General features: G+C 42.4%; 1 protein-coding gene across 1 annotated transcript in view; it reads right to left on the bottom strand.

Annotated features, from left to right (window-relative positions):
- LOC124775751 (kelch-like protein 10) overlaps window positions 1-22,081 on the bottom strand; it is a 159,102-nt gene that overhangs the window by 25,038 nt on the left and 111,983 nt on the right. The window contains exon 10 of the mRNA XM_047250580.1: window positions 8,988-9,156. Coding sequence (XP_047106536.1) covers window positions 8,988-9,156 — 169 coding nt within the window. The remainder of the gene's footprint in view (window positions 1-8,987; window positions 9,157-22,081) is intronic.

Raw genomic sequence — 22,081 nt, 5'->3', positions numbered from 1 at the left:
TCTCAGTTTAAGGATCTGAAAACTTCCTCTGACGCCACTGCGAATTATTTTGCAATGTTAAATCTCCTTGCTTGACCTTTCTATTAAATTTGAATTTCTTTCTGTTCTTATTAAATATAATAATAGTCTCTTGTGGCTCAATGCTCTGGTGCAAGCCCTTCAACTGGATGCCCTTCGGGCGATCTGCGTGTCCCTAACCTACCCAAGTTATCCAACTCGGGAAAGGGAACCTACAGTTTCCACATCCCAGAGACTTCTCTCCGAGGGATCCATGGGAAACGACAAATATAATGTAATGTAATGTAATAGGTGAATGTTAGGTTAAAGGTAGACTGAAATATTCCGTGGTCCGACCACAATTCGATACCGCTGCCTTTCGGTTTGGAGGCAAGTGCTTCTGCCACTGGGTCACCAGGCGGAACATTGATCAAGTGCAAAGGAATCTATAGAAATGACATATATGTTCTTCAACGGGTTGTTGGTGTCGACTTTGTTTGAATGATGATACAAACAGTCTCAGCATCTAAGAGTCCCAGGCAGAGCAGTAATTCACACTCACTGCTGGGTTTCGTCCACGTTGGTTCGCTGTGGTGCATCCCTTTAGAAAGCCAGGGTGTCCCTTTACACGGTTAAAACATTTTTTTGCATGTGGTGAGTGAAACGTTTATTGAATGTATTGTAACTTACGGAGAAACGACTGACTGATCTATGCTTCTTCGTGTAGTCCATCTCCTGTCTTTTGAAGAAGTATTTCGGTTGTACAAAATGTTAACATAAAATATACCCCTGATTTCATTAACAATTTCATATAAGAAAAGAAAGTTCCAAACAAATAATAGTAAGTCAAGGGGGTAAGCCACGGAGTGAATATTTTGCGGGACGATGAATAGTGATGTATTTTTCTCCTATCAAGATAATTACGTTTATTTTTTATTTATTTCATTTTTGACGGAAACTGAGTGCTTCACTTAATAGCATTCAATGGCTCCTCAAAATAGCAGCATAGCACTGTAACACTGCTTCGAAAATAATAGGCAGGAAATGTGTTAATGCGATTCTACATTTTGCTGGCCCCGTTAAGCCTCAAGCTTGTTATTCAATGTTTACGTATCAGTGTAAGTGAAACAGGAGCTAAAGGTAGACTACAACCTAGTATCTACATATTTCACAGTTATCCTTCTGTATATCAAGCGGGCTACCGGAGGACCCCTAACATAGGTATTGTATTATTTGTAGCTTTTGAAATAGATTATATTTTGCAGCCATTGGGATATCGTTAAGCAGTCCCTTCTAAACACTACCACTGTCGAATTTTTGTACTTACATTTATCTATATAACAAATAATAATTGAAACATTATTCTGGGGTCCTTTTGAACTCTGCTTGGGATTCCGGGTGACAAGAAAACACGCACGTATAATTGCACATGTAGGAAGTTATGTTGGTACAAGTTTGATATGAATGTTTTAAATTTTAATACATTGTTGTGTGTAATTATGTTCAATCAAATATTTTTCTCCAGTCGTTTTCTTCAATTCTGTTGTTATGTGTTGTGAAATGGAAACATGCTGAACCAGCTGACGTTCCAGAAGTACTAAGATTTACACAAGCAACGAGATCTAGAAGAAATAACGCAAATAATAGAAACAGAATCAGAAGCAGGAGGTAGTGATGTGTAGTCCGTATGTTCAGAAATAAAGCACACTGTAGAACAAATGAAAAGGTTGAAGACGTTACTGAAGGAAGGGACAACGAAGAAGTGATTGATGAGATCAAAACGCAGGGGAGACTTACATACACCAGCAGATATCTAGATCTAGCGGTCTCACGACGATTTTCAGGAGTGTGTCTACAATTATGGAGACTTCCATGTTGTTCATTACACCTAAAACTGTGAATAAAATTATAAAATACACAAACCAAAAATCAGAGCAGTTTATAATTTATGGAACGCGACTCAATTAGGAACAAACGTAAATGGATCCTAACTATTACAATACAAATGTTCTTCAATTTCATAGCGCGCCTTGTAACTATGGGAGCGCTTGAAGTAAGATTTTTTCAGTACATTGTTATTGTAAAGGATAATTCTGTTTCCATTGCTGTGTGATTGTGTATTTCTCTACGTGTACCACGACTAACAATACATTTTGCTTTGGAGTTCTCTGGTACCCCCTTGTTCTACCGGGCTATTTTTTTTTTTTATTTTTTGCCTTGTATGCGTAAAGTTATGTAGATAAATTCCACTGCGGCTGTCTACAAGAGTAATATCCGCATTGCATTTTGTTTAGGCGATGTCATTCCTTGGTCGTTAGTTAAATAATGACTATTTTTATTGTGTCTGAGACCCGTCTCTACTACTAAATTAAAGGCTGTTTTGCTGACCGCACTCATTTCGCTTCTATTGTTTTTGAGGCATCGTCAAAAGCGTGTGGGCTTTTTCATTGTTACCGAAAGCTGATAAAGAAAGTATCTGGGCCAATTTTAACTAAAAAATATATCCATTGATTCGTTATATTGAACCATTTATGAAACGTCGGTAGTTTCATATTAGAGAAACACTCCACGTATGATGAACTCTAATGAATTGTTAGAGATGGGGAACACGAGCGTATCTCTTATGACACTCGGGACCTTCCCGATGTATTTCCCGTGCGTAAGGCGAGTTTCATGAGTATATCGGGAACTCAAACACGATTCTGACATTACGATTCCGTGAACGTCAGAGGACAAGAACAGTCTCGGACTCTCGCAGAATGTGCCAGTAGCATGGGTCATAAACGTAGGTGTGGCCCTCTCTTCACAACGAACAGCACACGTGCAATCTGGGAGCCTGCAATGACAAATAACACTCTAGGAAAATTCGGTCTTTTCAGTACAGCAATAACATTCGTTTGGCGTGAGTAAAAGAGAGCTGTAATACAATGAATATTTGTACTGCGTATTGATGGCAGCGCAAATAATGGGCTTGAGTATATTTCACAGATGTCCCAGAAAATAAAATGCAATTACATTTATCCTCAGAATATCAGTTTCGAAGCGTAAAACACAACGGTCCATTCGAAGAACCCTGAACCTATGTAATCAGACATCAACTACGAGCTCATTTTTGTGGGTTACCATTACAGGTATGAGTCATAGTAGTAGTATGTTACTCGGTGGTTTGCGTAGAGTTGATATGGAATCAGTCGCTTGTTGAATTTAATACGATTTATCACACCATTAACTAATTTTCTAGCCACTGCACGCTCATCACCAGATGGAGATCTCATTAGGAACATTATTTTCTGACCGTGTTCACCTAAACGATGAATCTATTACTCATTTTCTGAGGGTGAAAGTTTTTTGTGTATACATTTGGAATAAACCTTTTCGATTGTCGCTATGAGTATAACATCTACACATCCGATGTGTTTTCCTTGTAGTAGACTTCTATAATTAGTTACTTACTCATCCATCTCTACTCTGTCTTCACGTATATTAAGTGCAAACTGTTTGGACATCTCGATGCATCGGCTTTGGAAATTGTTTTGTAAGAACGTTCGCCACAGACTGTTCATATACGGTACTAGTTTTTATTTGACATATGAAAATTGTAACGTATCTTTTCCTGGAGGAGTTTGTGTGTTTCGTCCTGTGTCTATTGTGGATGCCGTGGTCGGCTCAGTATATGGGGAAAGGAGGCCTTCTCCCGCATGACAGTGATGAGTCAGTCTTTCCCAAGCCTCCTAAATGGGCTGTTGAGGTTATGTCAAGGTTAGCTCAAGGTCGAATGATTTTACAAGGAACTCTGTTTAGTCCTTTACAGTTTTTTAGGCGAATGTTGCGTTTTAGTAAGCGGACACGTCCTAACCAGGCAGACCCAGACAAATTCGGAAAAATGGGGGAAATAATTTACAAAGCTTTGAAACTTCGTGAAAACACTCATAGGGGATGTGGTAATCCCCTCCTCTTGCGGGTGAGTACCCCTCTCTCTAACCTCTTAATTCATTTTTTTTACCTTGTTCCAGTATTTAAGAAAAACAGTCCTTTTTTCGAAGACTCTATTATGGCAAAAATATTTGGAGTGAAATTCTGGTGAAAGCTTTAATAAAGATGAGTTTTCGAGATGTTCTATCTAAAAGAATAAAAAATCCTTAGGCTCTGAGTCTGGCATGTGAGAACTAATAATTGTTGCAGAAGTATTCAACAATTACTGTCTTTAAAATACATTTAAAATCATCGCATGTACAACACCTATACAACTAAAATACCACTTTATCTGTTGAACCACTAAGCTCTTGGACTTAATTATTTACTGAAAACCATCCTCGGAATACTCTCTAAGATCAGTGGGAGTCAAGTCAGCGCAGCTTTACCCTCGACAGCTTTTCAACATTGTTGTGCAGTGTAAGTCAGCCTTCACACACTTGCACTTTATATTCGGCAACCTTGAGTGTAGCCGCATTAAATGGGTAGTACTAATACTATGTCTGTAGCTCGTGATCGTTTCATGCGAATTAGAAAGAGGTATGAGTTTCAGAGTTAAGCAACGAACTTCAAACATTTCACGACGATTTTGAAGTGGTTTCCTTTCTTTCAGCCTGTAAGTCACATTTTTCAGCGCCCATGAAGCAGCGGTTTTCCCTTCTGTTTTCTTTTTTTAAATTTCAGTTGAGTGGATAAGACGAAGACGATCTTAAACGTCTGTCACCCACTTGTGCATCTTTCGTGTTAATTAGTTTTTTTACATTACCTTGCTGAATATATTCACGTTTATATTCCTTACGCACTTCAATCATTTCAGCTTTTTTTTAGAGAGTTATGAGCCTCATCCTTTCGTTTCTTGCTGGTACATATGAAAGTTTCGAACCCTTTCGTCTTTTCTGAAGTCTCTCTTTCCGAAATAGATTTGCCCCAAATAAAACAGGCGGTAGGGTCCAGCATCGTTCTTCTCTCAGTCCGCAGGTAGGGAAAGAGAGTAAGAAGAAACAGTACGTAACACAACAAAATTAACTGTCCCGCACGGTTTGAAAACTTTCGCGACGTAAACCGAACTAAAGGGGACATGTGTAGGGAGAAACGGCCGCGACAGGGGTAGGTGAGCGGTGAGAGAACGGGGAGGGGGACTTACTGTTTTCATTGTTGCGCACCTGAACCTTATTTCAACAGTAATGAACACATAAGAAATATCATGAGGTTGAAAATTTGCGAAATGTTTACATATATTTAATTACTCTTTCCATTTACCTAACCGTCTAAGCAACAAAATCTAGAAAAATTATGCATTAATAGAATGCTATTCCATCTCTTCTATCTCTTAATCTATTCGCTGATTAAAAAAAAAGCGTAAGACATCCAACAATAATGAAGATACAAGAAATTTCACCAAGCTGAAAATTGGCGAAATATTCCCACGTATTTGATTACTCATTTCATTTACATAACCGACTAAGAAACTAAGTTTGCAAAAATTATGCGTTAAGAGAATGAGATTCCAGCTTTTATATCTCTTAAACTTTAGTCTGATTTAAAATATGCATAAGACCTTCTTTGATCTTTTTATGTAGAATTTTACGAGGAATTTTTTGTAATTGCATTCATCTTCTAAAAATGAACCATTTTATGCAAAAATTTAAAACGGAAGAGTTTGACTTTTTAGCGAGGGGAATTTGGGGACGCGTCCTCCCTGAGGAAGGGAGGGGGGGGGGGGAGGGACTTTACAGTTTCTTACTACAAAACCCCATATGGGTATTTTTCCGAAGTTTCAGAACTTTATAAATTATTTTCCCTTTTTCGGGGGAGGGGGAGGAGGGGAGGGGGTATTATATCAGACCACGATGCCAGTCGCTATCTATAAGTGGACCTGAATGAACGAAGTGGACTTGTTGAGGTTCATTTGAAGCAAAGAGATTCTATTTGTTTACGTGTAACTCCGAGTGTGGGTGTTTTCTGTAACTTCTTTGCCAATTGACTGTAAACTGTATTCCTGTTTTGTTGCTGTGCAGATTATTGGGAGAAGATTCTAGGGAGCCATCTGGGGACAATATACGAAGTTATAGCTGTGTACATGTTCCAGTCCAGTGGTTAGATTTTGTAATCTTTCATGAAAGTAATTGGATAGGTAGATGGCTGTTGGCTTTATGATAAATGTAATCTTGTCTCGCGGGTCAAAGCAAGGCTCCGAGTGTCATTTAAACTGACTGCAGAGTGTGCCAGTACAGGGGATTGATGTGGTCCGTCAGTAAACGTTTCCGATGAAATGTGGAGAGCAGTACGTGACGTAGTTACTCTCACTCATTGCACACCATCAAGAGTGCGTGGATTATGGCCGCGGCCACAGGTAGGTTTCGCTTGATGTTACGGAAGCTACGACTCGCAGACGGAAGGGATATTACAAAATGAAACTTTGCATCAAATAAAATAAAACTTTAAGCAGTGCCACTGTGCCTCACCATCGCATCAATAATCTTCGTTTCTGTAGATGCGCACTTTTCGGTGCCCTACAGATTTTTAAGAGTGCCACGCTTGGCACAGTCGGTTGATCTCTGACGCCATCGAACGACTGTTGAAGTGAATGGCAGCTGATTTACAGGCTGCCATGTGACGCGCACCATCCACGAAAAGTCGGTTTTGACCCAAATTTGCTTGTCTTACTACAGAAGAATGCTGAAGATTAGACGGGTAGATCACATAACTAATGAGGAGCTACTGAATAGAACTGGGGAGAGGAGGAATTTGTGGCACAACTTGACTAGAAGAAAGGATCGGTTGGTAGGACACGTTCCAAGACATCAGGGGATCATCAAATTTGTATTGGAGGGAAGGACTGAGGGTAAAAATCGTAGAGGGAGACCAAGGCACGAATACATTAAAAATAATCAGAAGGATATAGGTTGCAGTAGTTACTCGGAGATAAAGAAGCTTGCACAGGATAGAGTAGCATGGAGAGCTGCATCAAACCAGTCTCTGGATTGAAGATCACAACAACATTAGCTTGTCTAAAACAGGCTTTAACGCTAATCCGAACTCGTAGGGAATATTTGCCACAATAAAAGTGTCTTCTCAAGGGATGTGAAGGCGTTCGTGGACGAGGAGCTGGGCGAGTTTTGTGACGTCACATCGAGGAACTTATCATTCCACTACGTTGTGAAGCGAGAAAGGAACAAAGTACTAATTCGAAATTTTACATCGTGGAAAAGCAATTGACATGCAACAGCGGTTTACCGTCACAAGCAGAAGTTAGGAGACGCCATATTGGATTAAGTCATACGGAGTTGAATTTCGTATTTGGCGGTTTTTGTATTGTAGCGTATGTGCTATGAATATCAGCTGTTTCAAAAACTGCAGCACATTTAGAGTCTTTTGAAAAGGTGTTGTTTTTGGTACGATTTGTTACAATAAAATGACAAGAAACTACATATCGTTTGTGAATGCAGGCTCTTTCGGCCTACTCCGATACTCGTACTGTTCGTGAAGAGCTCTCGGGGTTCCTTCTGGATGGCACTCTTAAAACACGCGACGTTTCAACAAGTGCCATAGTCTTTTGAGGAAGTGTAGAGATATGAGGATGCTATGATAATTATACTAGTGGAGTGTACCCCTCCGTCTGGGAGGTGGAGAGAGTGCTCCACGCCTATAATTATCACAGCATCCACATATCTCTACACTTCCTCAAAAGACTATGGTACATGTTGAAAGATGCCGTGTTTTAAGATTGCCACCCAGAAGGAACCTCGAGAGCTCTTCAGCAACTATCGTTAGTTAAAGGCTTCTCTCATTTGATGCTCTTCGTATTATAAATTGAATACTACAGATTGATGATTTATCAAAACGATTCATTTTTAGCACAGTTTGTTATAGTTAAATACCAAGTAATGACAGCTGTGGTTGGAGTCTTTAGACTTATGTGTAAGTTGCATAACATGTAATTAGATGTTGCTGTTGCGTTATTGACGGTCGTGAACTGTGAGGGGAAAGGTAGCACGTTCGCGTCTGGGTAACTTTGTATATTTTTTTCACATTGTGTTTTCTAAAACATTCTGGGACTTTCTTATTAATCTAATAGAAGTACGATGTGCAATCTTTCCCTCCGAATAAGCTTCAGACGGCCCAACGGTGTCGACCGAACGCCGTCATTCTCAGCCGATGGGCGTCACTGGTTTGTCGATATGGAGGGGCATGTGGTCAGCATTCCGCTCTCCCGGCCGATGTCAGTTTTCGTGACGGAGCCGCTACTTTCGAGTCAAGAAGCTCCTCAGTTGGCCTCACAAGGACAGAGTTGCACCCCGCTTGCCAACAGCGCTCGACAGACGGAGGCGATCACCGATGCAGGTGCTAGCCAAGCCCTACAGCTCTCAACTTCGGTGAAATGACGGGAACCGGTGCTACCACTGCGGCAACGCCGTTGGCTTTTATCTGCAACGCTTGTTGTTATTTGTTATAAATGAGAGCGTCTCTGCCCAGAAGAAATATTGTTTGATTTTGTGAACGTTCCTGGAAACATGGAGTAACAAGTTGCAAGGCTGAATCCCTCCTTCGATAACGCAGCTATTTAATGCGCGTCAATTTTCATAAGCAAACTGCACGATTTGCGGGCCGGAAGTAGCCAAGAAATGCCGCTGGAGGCCGCTGCGGTCGCATATCACAATGAGCACGTTCCTTGAGATATAGCAGGTCGTTTGAAGAGTGTGCAGCAACCATGACGGACATCATGTCTGGCGTGTTTCACGATGAGAAAACGTCTCGTGTGAGGCCGGCTTAGGTGCGTTGGTTCAATACCAGTTCAAGTGAGTTCAGGACAGTTCAACATCTGTCGAGATTCTTTAAGAGATTCTCGAGAATTTGGCAGTCTTTCTCGAGACTGTCGACCGAGACAAATTCCTATCCTAATCGTTAGCCACGTACTCTTACTGTATCTTTTTAATGGCGTTAAATATGAGGAGAAACGTATCTGTAGGGCTGGATGGCCCACAATCTCCGCTCTAGTTGGTGTGTATGTGGCCCACCTGGCTAGCGGCTTGCTGAGGCGCCTGGCGGGCTGCCGAAGCGCCCAGGCGCTTCTCTTCGACGAAACGCTCCCGCTGCTGGTGGATGTAGTCCCGCACGTTGGGCACGTCCTTCACCACGCAAGCCGACAGCGCGGACCGGCACACGTTCATGTCCGTCGCGTCGTACCTGCTCACGGAACATGCACGAAATTGAAACTCTGACCCTCCAAACTCGAGTTACTTGGATATTATCTTACTAGGTGACCAGGATTTCCCTCTTTTACCAGAATGTATTATGCGATACGTTAACCAAGATATCGAAATTATGACCAATTCGGTTCACGGTTTGTGTCAGAGAAGTCTTTAATGTCCCTTAATTTATGTTGCTTCACGAATGTTTTCCACAGCCGAAGAGAACAATTTTAAGTTGGAACCCAATGAAAGTTATCGAAGGAACAATGGATTCCTCTCTCTTTCCCTCTTCCATTTTCATTATTTCTTCTTCTCTCTCTTCCTCATGCTATCCAGAAATGTGACACGTGTTTTAGATGATCCACTTACTGATCGTCATCTAGTCAACACAGCAGTTCGTAACGATAATAATGATTAAGAGATTGGTTTCAGGGCGATCAACGGCATGGTTACGAGCGCCTTTGCAAATTATGAGCTAAATGCTTAGTGAGAATAAAGTGTTCCCTCGTAAGGAGTCTTCTTCAGGCAATGGCCCATGAACACACAATACAGAATATGAGGTACAATGGCTGCTTATCAACAGCACCTGTATTAATATGGATAGTAAAATTCACTCAATAATACCTGCAGTCTACATGCACGTTCATGCCATAGTCTCAACGCTTAATTAAACTGTAATATAGCCAATACATAAAATACACCGAGCGAGGTGGCACAGTGGTTAGCACACTGGACTCGCATTCGGGAGGACGACGGTTCAATCCCGTCTCCGGCCATCCTGATTTAGGTTTTCCGTGATTTCCCTAAATCGTTTCAGGCAAATGCCGGGATGGTTCCTTTGAAAGGGCACGGCCGATTTCCTTTCCAATCCTTCCCTAACCCGAGCTTGCGCTCCGTCTCTAATGACCTCGTTGTCGACGGGACGTTAAACACTAACTACCACCACCACCACATAAAATACTAAAGAAATTGAGAATTAGCGGAAAAAGTACTAGATGTTATTCCCTGGCATATATGGTTGACTGACCACTAAAGAAAACTGTAACAGCCAGCCACTGTGAGAAAAAAGGGCATCACCGAAATGTTGCTTCAACGCAATTGATAATAATCTTCTCCCAGCACCCTAGAAATAGGATCATTGTCGGGGACTATCAAATACCAACATCAGAAAACATTACAGCTTCTTTCGTTACACGTATTGTTGACAGTAATGTGTTTTAGGCATATTAATTCTCATACTTAGAGAACGAACACAACTCCTCCTGGAGCGAAACTGAAAGGGAATTCAGCTACTCACAATAATGACCAAATCATAATGAAAATGATACTATCTGGTGACAAAATTTATGTGTTGATGACCATTTGGAGCTCACAAAATGATAACTAGCAAGCAATGTACAACCAGTTTCTATTTCGGAGAAGAATGTTTAACGAGGTGTAAATCAGAAAACCGAAATGAGAAATATCTAACTTTACTTCGATGATCGGGGCCTGATGTTCCGGGAGACAAGAGTAAAGTGCATTTTATATTGACTGACATTCCTGGAACATTTGAGAGCACTACTGAGCCGCCGGCCGATGTGGCCGAGCGGTTCTAGGCGCTTCAGTCCGAAACCGCGCTGCTGCTACGGTCGCAGGTTTGAATCCTGCCTCGGGCATGGATGTGTGTGATGTCCTTAGGTTAGTTAGGTTTAAGTAGTTCTAAGTTCTAGGGGACTGATGACCTCAGAAGTTATGTCCCATAGTGCTCAGAGCCATTTGAACCATTTTGAACTACGGAGCCACGGTTAATCCTCTGGGCAGTCCGCACAAGTTTCTCCCGTAAACCTGTAGTTGGAGCACCAGTCCACGCCTGTGGGCAGCGTCTGTGCGCTGACTCCAGAGAAATGTGGTAGAGGTAACCCGCAATGCTCCTCGGTGGTGACTTGAGTAACTCGACGAATCTTGCAATCAGAGAGCGCACTGGTGCCGTCGCGTTGGGACACCATCTTGGATTAGTAATCAGGGTGTCTTCAGTCCTGGGTTCCAACCCAATCGGCGCTTTAATCTTAGATAAAAATCATTAGCAATGGCAACCGAAGACTTCCGACCTAAGAAATCACCCTCACTCAGCTAACGGCCTTGCACTCTCTTGCCCTTGGAGTGGGAAGCTGCCCTTAAAAGCGGAGGAATCAGCAATCATCAATGGCATGAAGACGCAACAAACAATGGAAACCACTGCATTTAAAGATACAGAATGTGTATCCACAGAACATTTGGCCTGTAACTAAAAAGTGACATGATGATATCTCCATTGGCAAAAGATTCCGGACTAGTCCCCCATTCGGATCTTCGGGAGGTGACCATGAGAAAAAGACTGAATAAACATCGAAAGGATAACTCTCTACGATTAGGGGCGTGGAGTATCAGATGTTTGAACGTGGTAGAGAAGCTAGAAAATTTGAAAAGGAAATGCTAAGGCTCAGTCTAGATGTAGTGGGGGTCGTTGAAGTGAAATGAATATAAGGTAATATCAACTGCAGCAGAAAATAATATAACGGGAGTAGGAGTCGCTATGAATAGGAAGGTAGAGCAGAGAGTCAGTTACTATGAACAGTTCAGTGATAGTGTTGTTCTCATCAGAAATTGAAAGCAAACCAACACGGACAACAGTAGTTAAGGTATACATGCCGACGTAACAAGCAGAATATGAAAAGACACAGAAAGTATATGACGATATTGAACGGATAATTCAGTACGTAAAGGGAGATGAAAATCTGGTAGTCATGTGGGATTGCAATGTTGTTGTAACGGAACGAGTAGAGGAAAGGATTATGGTAGAAAATGGGCCTGGTAGTAGGAATGAGAGAGGAGAAAGACTAATTGAGCTCTGCATAAATTTGATATGGTAACAGCGAATACTCTGTCCAAGAAGCACAAGGGGAGGAGTAGACTTGGAAAAGGCAGGGACATACGGGAAGATTTCAGTTAGATTGCATCATGTTCAGGCAGAGACTTCGGAATCAGCTATTGGATTGTAAGGCGTATGCAGGGACAGATAAAGACTCAGATTACAGTTTAGTATTGATGAAGAGTAGTTTGAAGTTAAAGAGACTAGTCAGGAAGAATCAATGTGCATAGAAATCGGATACGGAAGTCATGAGGAATGAAGAGATACGCTTGAAGTTCTCTAAGGCTATAGATACTGCGATAAGGAATAGTCAGTAAACAGTTCAGCTGAAGAGAAATAGACATCTCTAAAAAGGGTAATCATAGAAGTTTTGAGAGAAAGACTTAGGTATAAAGAGGGTTACTACGAAGAAAAGATGGATAACAGACGAAATACATCAGTAGATCGATGAAAGAAGGAAATACAAAAATGATCAGGAAAATTCAGGAATACCGAAATACAAGTCACTTAGGAATGAATTAAATATGAAGTGCAGGAAAGACAACGTGAAATGGCTGCATGAAAACTGTGAAAAAAATCAAAAAGAAATGATTATCTGAAGGTCTGCCTCAGCATACAGAAAAGCCAAAACAACCTTCGGCGAAATTAAAATCAAGGTGATAATATTAAGGGTGCAACGGGAATTCCGCTGTTAAATGCAGAGGAGAGTGCGGATACGTGGAAGGAGTACATTTAAGGCCTCTATGAGAGGGAAGACTTGTCTGATGACATGATAGAAGTAAACCAGGAGACGATATGGAAGAGATAGGGGAACCAGTATTAGGATCAGAATTTAAAAGAACTTTGAATGACTAAATCAAATAAGGCAGAAGGGATAAGATAACTTTCCACCAGAATTTATAAAATCATTGGGGAGGATTGCAACAAAATGACTTTACGTTAGTGTGTAGAATGTATGAGTCCGGCGACATACCATCTGACTTTCGGAAAAACATCATCCACTAATTCCGAAAATTGCAAGAGCCGACAGGTGCGAGAATTTTAGTACAATCAGCTTAACAGCTCATGCATGCAAGTTGGTGACAGGAACAATATACAAAGTAATGGAGAAGAAAATTGAAGATGTGTTGGATGACGATCAATTTGACTTTAGGAATGGTAAAGGCATCAGAGAGGCTATTTTTGACGTTGCGGTTGATAATGGAAGCACGACTAAAGAAAAATTAAAACACCTTAATAGGATTTTTCAGCCTACAGGAAGCGTTCGACAGTGTAAAATTGTGCAAGATGTTCGAAATTCTGAGAAAAATAGGGGTAAGCTGTAAGGGAAGACGGGTAATGTACAATATGAACGAAAGTCAAGAGCGAACAATAAAGACTGGAAGACCAAGAACGAAGTGCTCGGATTAAAAAGGATTTAAGTCAGGGATGTAGTCTTTCCTCCTGCTGTTCAGTCTATACATCAAAGGAGCAATGATGGAAATAGCAGAAAGGCTCAGGACTCAGATTAAAATTCAGGGTGAATGGATAAAAATGATAAGATACGCTGATGACATTCCTATACTAAGTGAAAGTGAAGAAGAATTACAGGATGTGTTGAATGGAATGAACAGTCTAATGAATACAGAATATGGACTGAGAGTAATCGGAGAAAGATTAAAGTAATGACAAGTAGCAGAAATGAGAACAGCGAGAAACTTAACATTACGATTGCTGATCACGAAGTAGATGCAGTTAAGGAATTCTGTTATCTAGGCAGCAAAATAACACGTGACGGATGGAGCAAGGAGGACAATTAAAACAGACTAGCGCTGGCAAGAAGGGCATCCCTGGTCAAGAGAAGTCTACTAATATCAAACGTGGGCCTCTATCTGAGGAAGAAATTTCTGAAAATGTGCATTTGGAGCACATCACTCTATGGTAGTGAAACACGGACTGTGGGAAAACCCGAAAAGAATCGGAGCATTTGAGATGCGATGCTGCAGAAGAACGTTGAAAATTATGAGGAGGTTATCAGGAGAATCGATGAGGAAAGGAATATATGGAAAACACTGACAAGAAGAAGGGACAAGATGGTAGGACATCTGTTAAAGATCCCTGTGTGAAAACGGACAGTAGTCACTCCCCAAAAGAAATGTGAGGTATAGGTAACACGTAAACGTCCTCTGCGGCGACTAGTTAACTTCGCCAACACAAGCAGTAGATTTTAGGTTTCCTGGAACGTAGCCGAGGAACTGTGGCAACCTAGACTTGGCAATGGGTAGGTCTTCCGACCTCGGACCCCTGGTTCCACAGTAACTGACACCAGCGCCGTGTGACACAGGTCAGCTAATTTATGCTTGGCCAGTGGCTGAAGGTGTTACTGTTTGGACGGACCAACATTTTAATAGGGCAATTTTTCCCGGCTATATTCCAAGATGGCGTTTGGAACTGCTAATACATACCTCATATTCGACTATCAAAGACTCGAAGACTATTCCACTGCCAACTTATAAAAGTCTTTTTCTAACTGTTGTGGTCTCTGCGTAACTACTGCAATTTACATCCATTTGAAACTGCTTACTGTAGTCGATCCATGGCCTCCCTCTAAAATTTTTGGCCCTCATAATCCATCCGTTATCAAATTGATGATCCATTGATGCCTCCGGATGTGTCCTATCAGTCGATCCTTATTTTAGATTTATTACGGGCAACTTTCATTTTTCCAATTTGATTTAGCACTTCTTCATTATTAATTCGATCTACCCATCTAATCTGTACCGCCACATTTCTACATCTAGACCTATACTTCGCAAGCCACCGCACGGTGCATGGTGGAGAGTATCCTCTACCACTACTAGTATCTTCCTTTCCTGTTCCTCTCACAAATAGAGCGAAGGAAAAGGTCTGTATGATTCTGTATGAGCCCTAATTTCTCGTACCCTGTCTTCGTGACCCTTATGTGCAATATATGTTGTCGCCGGTATAATCTTTTGGCAGTCAGCTTCAAATGCCGGTTCTCTAAATTTTCTCAATAGTGTTTCTCGAAAATAACGTTGCCTTCTCTCCAGGGATTCCCATTTGAGTTCCCGAAGTACGTCCGTAACACTTACGCGTTGTTTATACCTGTGGGTAACAAATCCAGTAGTCCGCATCTGAATTACTACGAAGACTTCATTCAATCCGACCTGGCACAAATCCCAAACACTCGAGCACTACTCAAGAATAGGTTGCACCAGTGTCCTATACGCGGTCTCCTCTACAGGTGAACCACTCATTCCTAAAATTCTCCGAATAAACCGATGTCGACCATTCGCCCTCGCTACACAGTTCTCACATTTTCATTCCACTTCATATCGCTTTGCAACGTTACGTCCAGATTTTAAAACGACTTCATTGTGTCAAGCAGGACACTCCTAGTACTGTAACTGGAAACTGTCTGTAAGTCGTCTTGTACCTTCTACAATCGTTCAACTTCGACACTTTACTGTACACCACAGCATCATCAGCAAGCAATCTCAGACTTCTGCCCAACCTGTCCGAAAATCACTTATGTATACAGAGAACAACAGCGGTCCTATCACACTTCCCTGGGGCACTCCTGACGACATCCTTGTCCCTGATGAACACTCACCGTCGTGGACAACGTACTGGGTTCTAATACCTAAGAAGTCTTCGACTCACTCACATATCTGTGAACTTCTCCCATATCTTCATACCTTCGTTAACAGCCTGCACTGGAGCAGAGTGTCAAACGCTTTCCGAAAAATCTAGAAATATGGAACCCATAGTTCGCAGTATATCGTGTGAGAAAAGGGCAAGCTGAGTTTCATTCGAACAATGCTTTCTAAACCATGCGGACACATGGACATAAGCTTCTCAATCTCAAGAAAGTTTGAAATTTTCTAACTGAGAATCTATTCAAGGATTCTGCAGCAAACCGAATTTAGGGGTTTTGATCTGTAATTTTACGGTTCCGTCCTTTTACCCTTCTTGTATACTGCAGTCACCTGCGATTTTTTTCCAGTCACTTGGGACTTTGTGCTGGGTGAGAGATTCATGATAAATGCAGGCTAGGTAACGGGCCAGTGCCGTAGAGTACTCTTTGTAAAACCGAACTGGAATTACATGCCCGCGTCTCGTGGTCGTGCGGCAGCGTTCTCGCTTCCCACGCCCGGGTTCCTGGGTTCGATTCCCGGCGGGGTCAGGGATTTTCTCTGCCTCGTGATGGCTGGGTGTTGTGTGCTGTCCTTAGGTTAGTTAGGTTTAAGTAGTTCTAAGTTCTAGGGGATTGATGGCCATAGATGTTAAGTCCCATAGTGCTCAGAGCCATTTGTAGCATTTTTTTGGAATTACATCCGGACCTGGTGATTTACTTGCTTTCAAATCATTCAGTTGTTTCATCATTCAGTTGTGTCGTAACTGCCGTCTGCTTCACATCTCCTGTGCAGCAAGCTACGTATATTTAAGTATTAACTGTGTTTTCTTACTTGTCACTTCTTTTTCCGTGTGTTTTTGCTTTTAGGAAGCTTTAATTTTTGAGTACTAGTAATAGTGTTCCATAGATTTCGTGTTTGTTTTGAATACAGTCCAGAGACAGTTAATATTTATTTTCATTGTTTCCAACAAGAAGTGTCTAGTAACCACAGTTTAGTCAGCTATCAGCCGCCTTTAGTGAATTAGCAGTCTAGTTAAAAGTTGGTTACTTAACTCTCTACAGTAAATTGTTGATTTCTTAGGATGGGTAGGAAGTGTGACTGCTGTGTACGGACGCAGGAGGAGCTGGCTACTGTTCGCGAACAGCTGAACGTGCTGATGGCCGCGGTCAGCCGTCTTCAGGCTGCTGCCTCGGAGTGTAGCGGCAGTGGGGAGTCTGGTGCATCGTATGTTACACCCCAGGTGTTACATGCTTCACCCACGGTCCCTGCTGTCGAGACATCTTCGCGGGTACCGGGCGGGATTGGGCCACCCTCTCCCCAAGGGGAGTGGCGGGTTCAACGGCGTTCGTGTCGCATGAGGCGGAGGGTCAATGTGGAGGCTGGCCGTGTGGCATCGCCCGCTATGCCTGTGAGTGGACATGTGGCCGCTCCTTCAGCAAGGACCGAGCAGGCACACTGGGGTAGGGGCTTATTAGCGATTGGGAGCTCCAGTGTTGTTATGGAGCCTCTTAAGGAAATAGCGGAAAGGTCGGGGAAAAAGACCAGTGTTCACTCTGTCTGCTTGCCGGGAGGTCTCATCCGGGATGTGGAGGAGGCTCTGCCGGCGGCGATAGAGAGCACTGGGTGCACCCGATTGCAAATTGTTGCTCATGTTGGCGCCAATGACTCCTGCCGTCTGGGTTCAGAGGTCATCCTCAGTTCATATCATGCAGGCGGTTGGCCGAGTTGGTGAAGGCAGAAAGCCGCGCTCGCGGGGTGGAATCTGTGCTAACTATTTGTAGTGTCGTTGCCAGAACCGATCGCTGTCCTCTAGTTTGGAACCGAGTGGAAGGCTTAAACCAGAGGCTCAGACGTTCTGTGGAGATCTCCGCTATCGGGTGGAGAAATGTAGGGTCCCCCTGAATAGGTCAGGGGTGCACTACGCGTAGGAAGCGGCTACAAGGGTAGCGGAGTACGTGTGGAGTGCACTTGTGGGTTTTTTAGGTGAGAGAATTCCCTCCCTAGGGCCAACAAGACGCCTCCTGAGACGCGACAAGCTAGCAATAGGCAAAACGCAACAGGGAATGACAATATTAATGAGGTAATAGTAAACTGCAGGAGCGTCTATAGAAAGGTCCCAGAACTGCTCTCATTAATAAACGGTCACAATGCCCACATAGTACTAGGGATGTACTGAAATCAGATGTAAACACTATTTAAATTCTAAATTCAGATTGGAATGTATACCGCGGAGACAGGCTGGACAGTGAAGGGGGAGGCGTGTTTATAGCGATAAAAAGTGCAATAGTATCTAAGGAAATTGACGGAGATCCAAAATGTGAAATAATTTGGGTGAAGGTCACGGTTAAAGCAGGTTCAAACATGGTAATTGGATGTCTCTATAGGCCCCCTGGCTCAGCAGCTGTTGTGACAGAACACCTGAAGGAAAATTTGGAAAATATTTCGAGAAGGTTTCTCGACCATGTTATAGTTTTGGGTGGATATTTTAATTTACCAGATATAGACTGGGAGACTCGAACGTTTATAACGGTTGGCAGGGACAAAGAATCCAGTGAAATTTTTTTAAGTTCATTATCTGAAAACTATCTTGAGCAGTTAAACAGAGAACGGACTCGTGGCGATAACATACTAGACCTTCTGGTGACAAACAGACCCGAACTGTTTGAAACAGTTAACGCAGAACAGGGAATCAGCGATCAAAAGCAGTTACAGCATCGGTGATTTCAGCCGTAAATAGAGATATTAAAAATGGTAGGAAGATTTTTCTGTTTAGCACAAGTGACAAAAAGCAGATTTCAGAGTACTTGACGGCTCAACACAAAAGTTTCATCTCAAGTGCAGAAAGTGTTGAGGATCAGTGGACAAAGTTGAAAACCATCGTACAATATGCATTAGATGAGTATGTGCCAAGCAAGATCGTAAGAGATGGAAAAGAGCCACCGTGGTACAACAACCGAGTTAGAAAACTGCTACGGAAGCAAAGGGAACTTGACAGCAAACATAAACAATGCCAAATCCTTGAAGACAAACAAAAATTACACGAAGCGAAATGTAGTGTGAGGAGGGCTATGCGAGAGGCGTTCAACGAATTCGAAAGTAAAGTTCTATGTACTGACTTTGCAGAAAATCCTAAGAAATGTTGGTCTTATGTCAAAGCGGTAGGTGGATGAAAAGAAAATGCCCAGACACTCTGTGACCAAAATGGTACTGAAACAGAGGATGACAGACTAAAGGCCGAAATACTAAATGTATTTTTCCAAAGCTGTTTCACAGAGGAAGACTGCACTGTAGTTTCTTCTCTAGATTCTCGCACAGATGACAAAATGGTAGATATCGAATTAGATGACAGAGGGATGGAAAAACAATTAAAATCGCTCAAAACAGGAAAGGCCTCTGGACCTGATGGGATACCAGTTCGATTTTACACAGAGTACGCGAAGGAACTTGCCCCCTTCTTGCAGCGGTGTACCGTAAATCTCTAGAAGAGCATAGCATTCCAAAAGATTGGAAAAAGGCCCCTGGTCATCCCCGTTTTCTAGAAGGAACGTCGAACAGATGTGCACAACTATCGACCAATATCTCTAACGTCGATCAGTTGTAGAATTTTGGAACACGTATATGTTCAAGTATAATGACTTTTCTGGTGACTAGAGATATACTCTGTAGGAATCAGCATGGGTTTCGAAAATGACGATCGTGTGAAACCCAGTTCACGCTATTCGTCCACGAGACTCAGAGGGCCAGGTTCCCAGGTAGATGCCGTGTTTCTTGACTACCACAAGGCGTTTGGTACAGTTCCCCACAGTCGTTTAATGATCAAAGTAAGAGCATATGTATGGTGTCAACGGCAGACACCACATTTGCTAGGTGGTAACCTTTAAATCGGCCGCGGTCCGTTAGTATACGTCGGACCCGCGTGTCGCCACTATCAGTGATTGCAGACCGAGCGTCGCCACACGGCAGGTCTAGTCTAGACTCCCTAGCACTCGCCCCAGTTGTACAGCCGACTTTGATAGCGATGGTTCACTGTCTACATACGCTCTCATTTGCAGAGACGATAGTTTAGCATAGCCTTCAGCTACGTCATTTGCTACGACCTAGCAAGGCGCCATATTCAGTTACTATGAATGTATTCTGAACAGATAATATTGTGAATCATGTACGGTCAAGAGTGACGTTCATCATTAATGGATTAAAGTTAAGTATCAAACTAATTACGTCCGCTTTCTGAATTCTAATTCCTTGTCATGTTCCAGACCTCACGTCAGTATAGTCCTTCCTTCCTCACGCCAGCCTGCGTGAGCTAAAACGCATGCATTTCGGCCTCCACTAGTAACACGGTATTGGCTCTTCTGCCAACACAACAATATGGGCTATCAGACCAATTGTGTGATTGGATTGAAGAGTTCCTAGATAACAGAACGCAGCATGTCATTCCCAATGGAGAGAAGTCTTCCGAAGTAAGAGTGATTACAGGTGTGCCGCAGGGGAGTGTCGTAGGAGCGTTGCTATTCACAATATATATATATATATAAATGACCTTGTGGATAACATCGTAAGTTCACTGGTGCTATTTGCGGATAATGCTGTAGTATATCGAGAGGTTGTAACAATGAAAATTGTGCTGAAATGCAGGAGGATCTGCAACGATTTGGCGCAATGGCAATTGAATCTCGATGTAGACAAGTGCAATGTACTGCGAATACATATCATTTAGCTACAATATAGCAGGTCAGCAACTGGAAGCAGTTGATTCCATAAATTATCTGGGAGTAGGCATTAGGAGTGATTTAAAATGGAATGACCATATAAAATTAATCGTCGGTAAAGCAGATGCCACACTGAGATTCATTGGAAGAATCCTAAGGAAATGCAGTCCGAAAACAAAGGAAGTAGGTTACAGTACACTTGTTCGCCCACTGCTTGAATACTGCTCACTGGTGTGGGATCCGTACCAGATAGGGTTTATAGAAGAGATTGAGAAGATCCAACGGAGAGCAGCGCGCTTCGTTACAGGATCATTTAGTAACAGCGAAAGCGTTACGGAGATTATAGATAAACTCCAGTGGAAGACTCTGCAAGAGAGACGCTCAGTATCTCGGTACGGGCTTTTGTTGAAGTTTCGAGAACATGCCTTCACCGAGGTGTCAAGCAGTATATTGCTCCCTCCTACGTATATCTCGCGAAGAGACCATGAGGATAAAATCAGAGAGATTAGAGCCCACACTGAGGCATACCGACAATCTTTCTTTCCACGAACAATACGAGACTGGAATAGAAGAGAGAACCGATAGAGGTACTCAAGGTACCCTCCACCACGCAGTGTCAGATGGCTTGCAGAGTATGGATGTAGATGTAGATACGCCAGGGATGTTTATTATTATGTCGTCAACACGGGAGTCTATCCGACGGTCAAATGACGAATGTAAAACTTCGGCTTTCGTTTTGCTACCTTCAGGTGGCACACCAGACTGATCAACAAGGGACTGAATGAAAGCCTTAGACCCGCTTAACAATTCTACGTTAAACTAGAATTTTCTCGAGTTCTCTACTAGATCATTTGCTAAAGTGTGATGGTGGTAGTAGTTGTATGCATAGATCTTTTGACAGATGCACGAATCTCCACTAAGCTTGTAGTCATTTGTGCGTTCTCTTTTGAACCTAGAGCGCAACAGCCTCTGCTTCATCAGCATCTTCAGATTTCATTGTTAAACGATAGTGGATCTTTTCCATTCTTTATCCACTTACTAGGTATATAAATCTCCAGTTTCCAATTCACAATCTGCTTATACTTTGACCATAATTCCTCTACATTCATCTTACTGGAACTAAATGATGTCAATTCACTGGCTGAGGTGCTAACAACTGCTTATCTGCTCTATCTACCAAAAACACTCTCCTAGCCTACTTGACTGATTTATTAACTTTCATAACCATAATTGTTATAAGGACATCATGATTGCTAATTCTCGTTTCTGTACTGACACTGTCGATGAGGTCCGGCCTATTTGTAGCTACAAGGTCTAAGATATAACCATTGCGGGTGGGCAGCTGAGCTAGCTGCTGAAGACAGTTTTCAGAAAACGTGTTGAAAAGTATTTCCCTTGACTATCTGCCTGAACCTCCCGCAATGAATCCATAGATATTCCAATCAATACTCGGTAGGTTAAAGTCGCCGCCAACTAGTATTGCATGATCTGGATATTTACGCGCTACTGACAGTGGAATTTCCTTGAATGATTCTAGAACTGTCACAGCGGCGTCGGGTGGCCGGTAAAATGAATCCAACAATTAACTTGCTATACGCGACCAGACTGTCAAATTCAAATTCGACATCAACAGAGACAATATTTTTGTCAACTGCTATGAGCACTCCCCTTCCTATGGCCTCA

This window comes from Schistocerca piceifrons, chromosome 2 (genome assembly GCF_021461385.2).
Source record: "Schistocerca piceifrons isolate TAMUIC-IGC-003096 chromosome 2, iqSchPice1.1, whole genome shotgun sequence".
NCBI lineage: Eukaryota > Metazoa > Arthropoda > Insecta > Orthoptera > Acrididae > Schistocerca > Schistocerca piceifrons.
The sequence above is the reverse complement of the archived record's forward strand: the minus strand, read 5'-3'. Positions and strand labels throughout refer to the sequence as shown.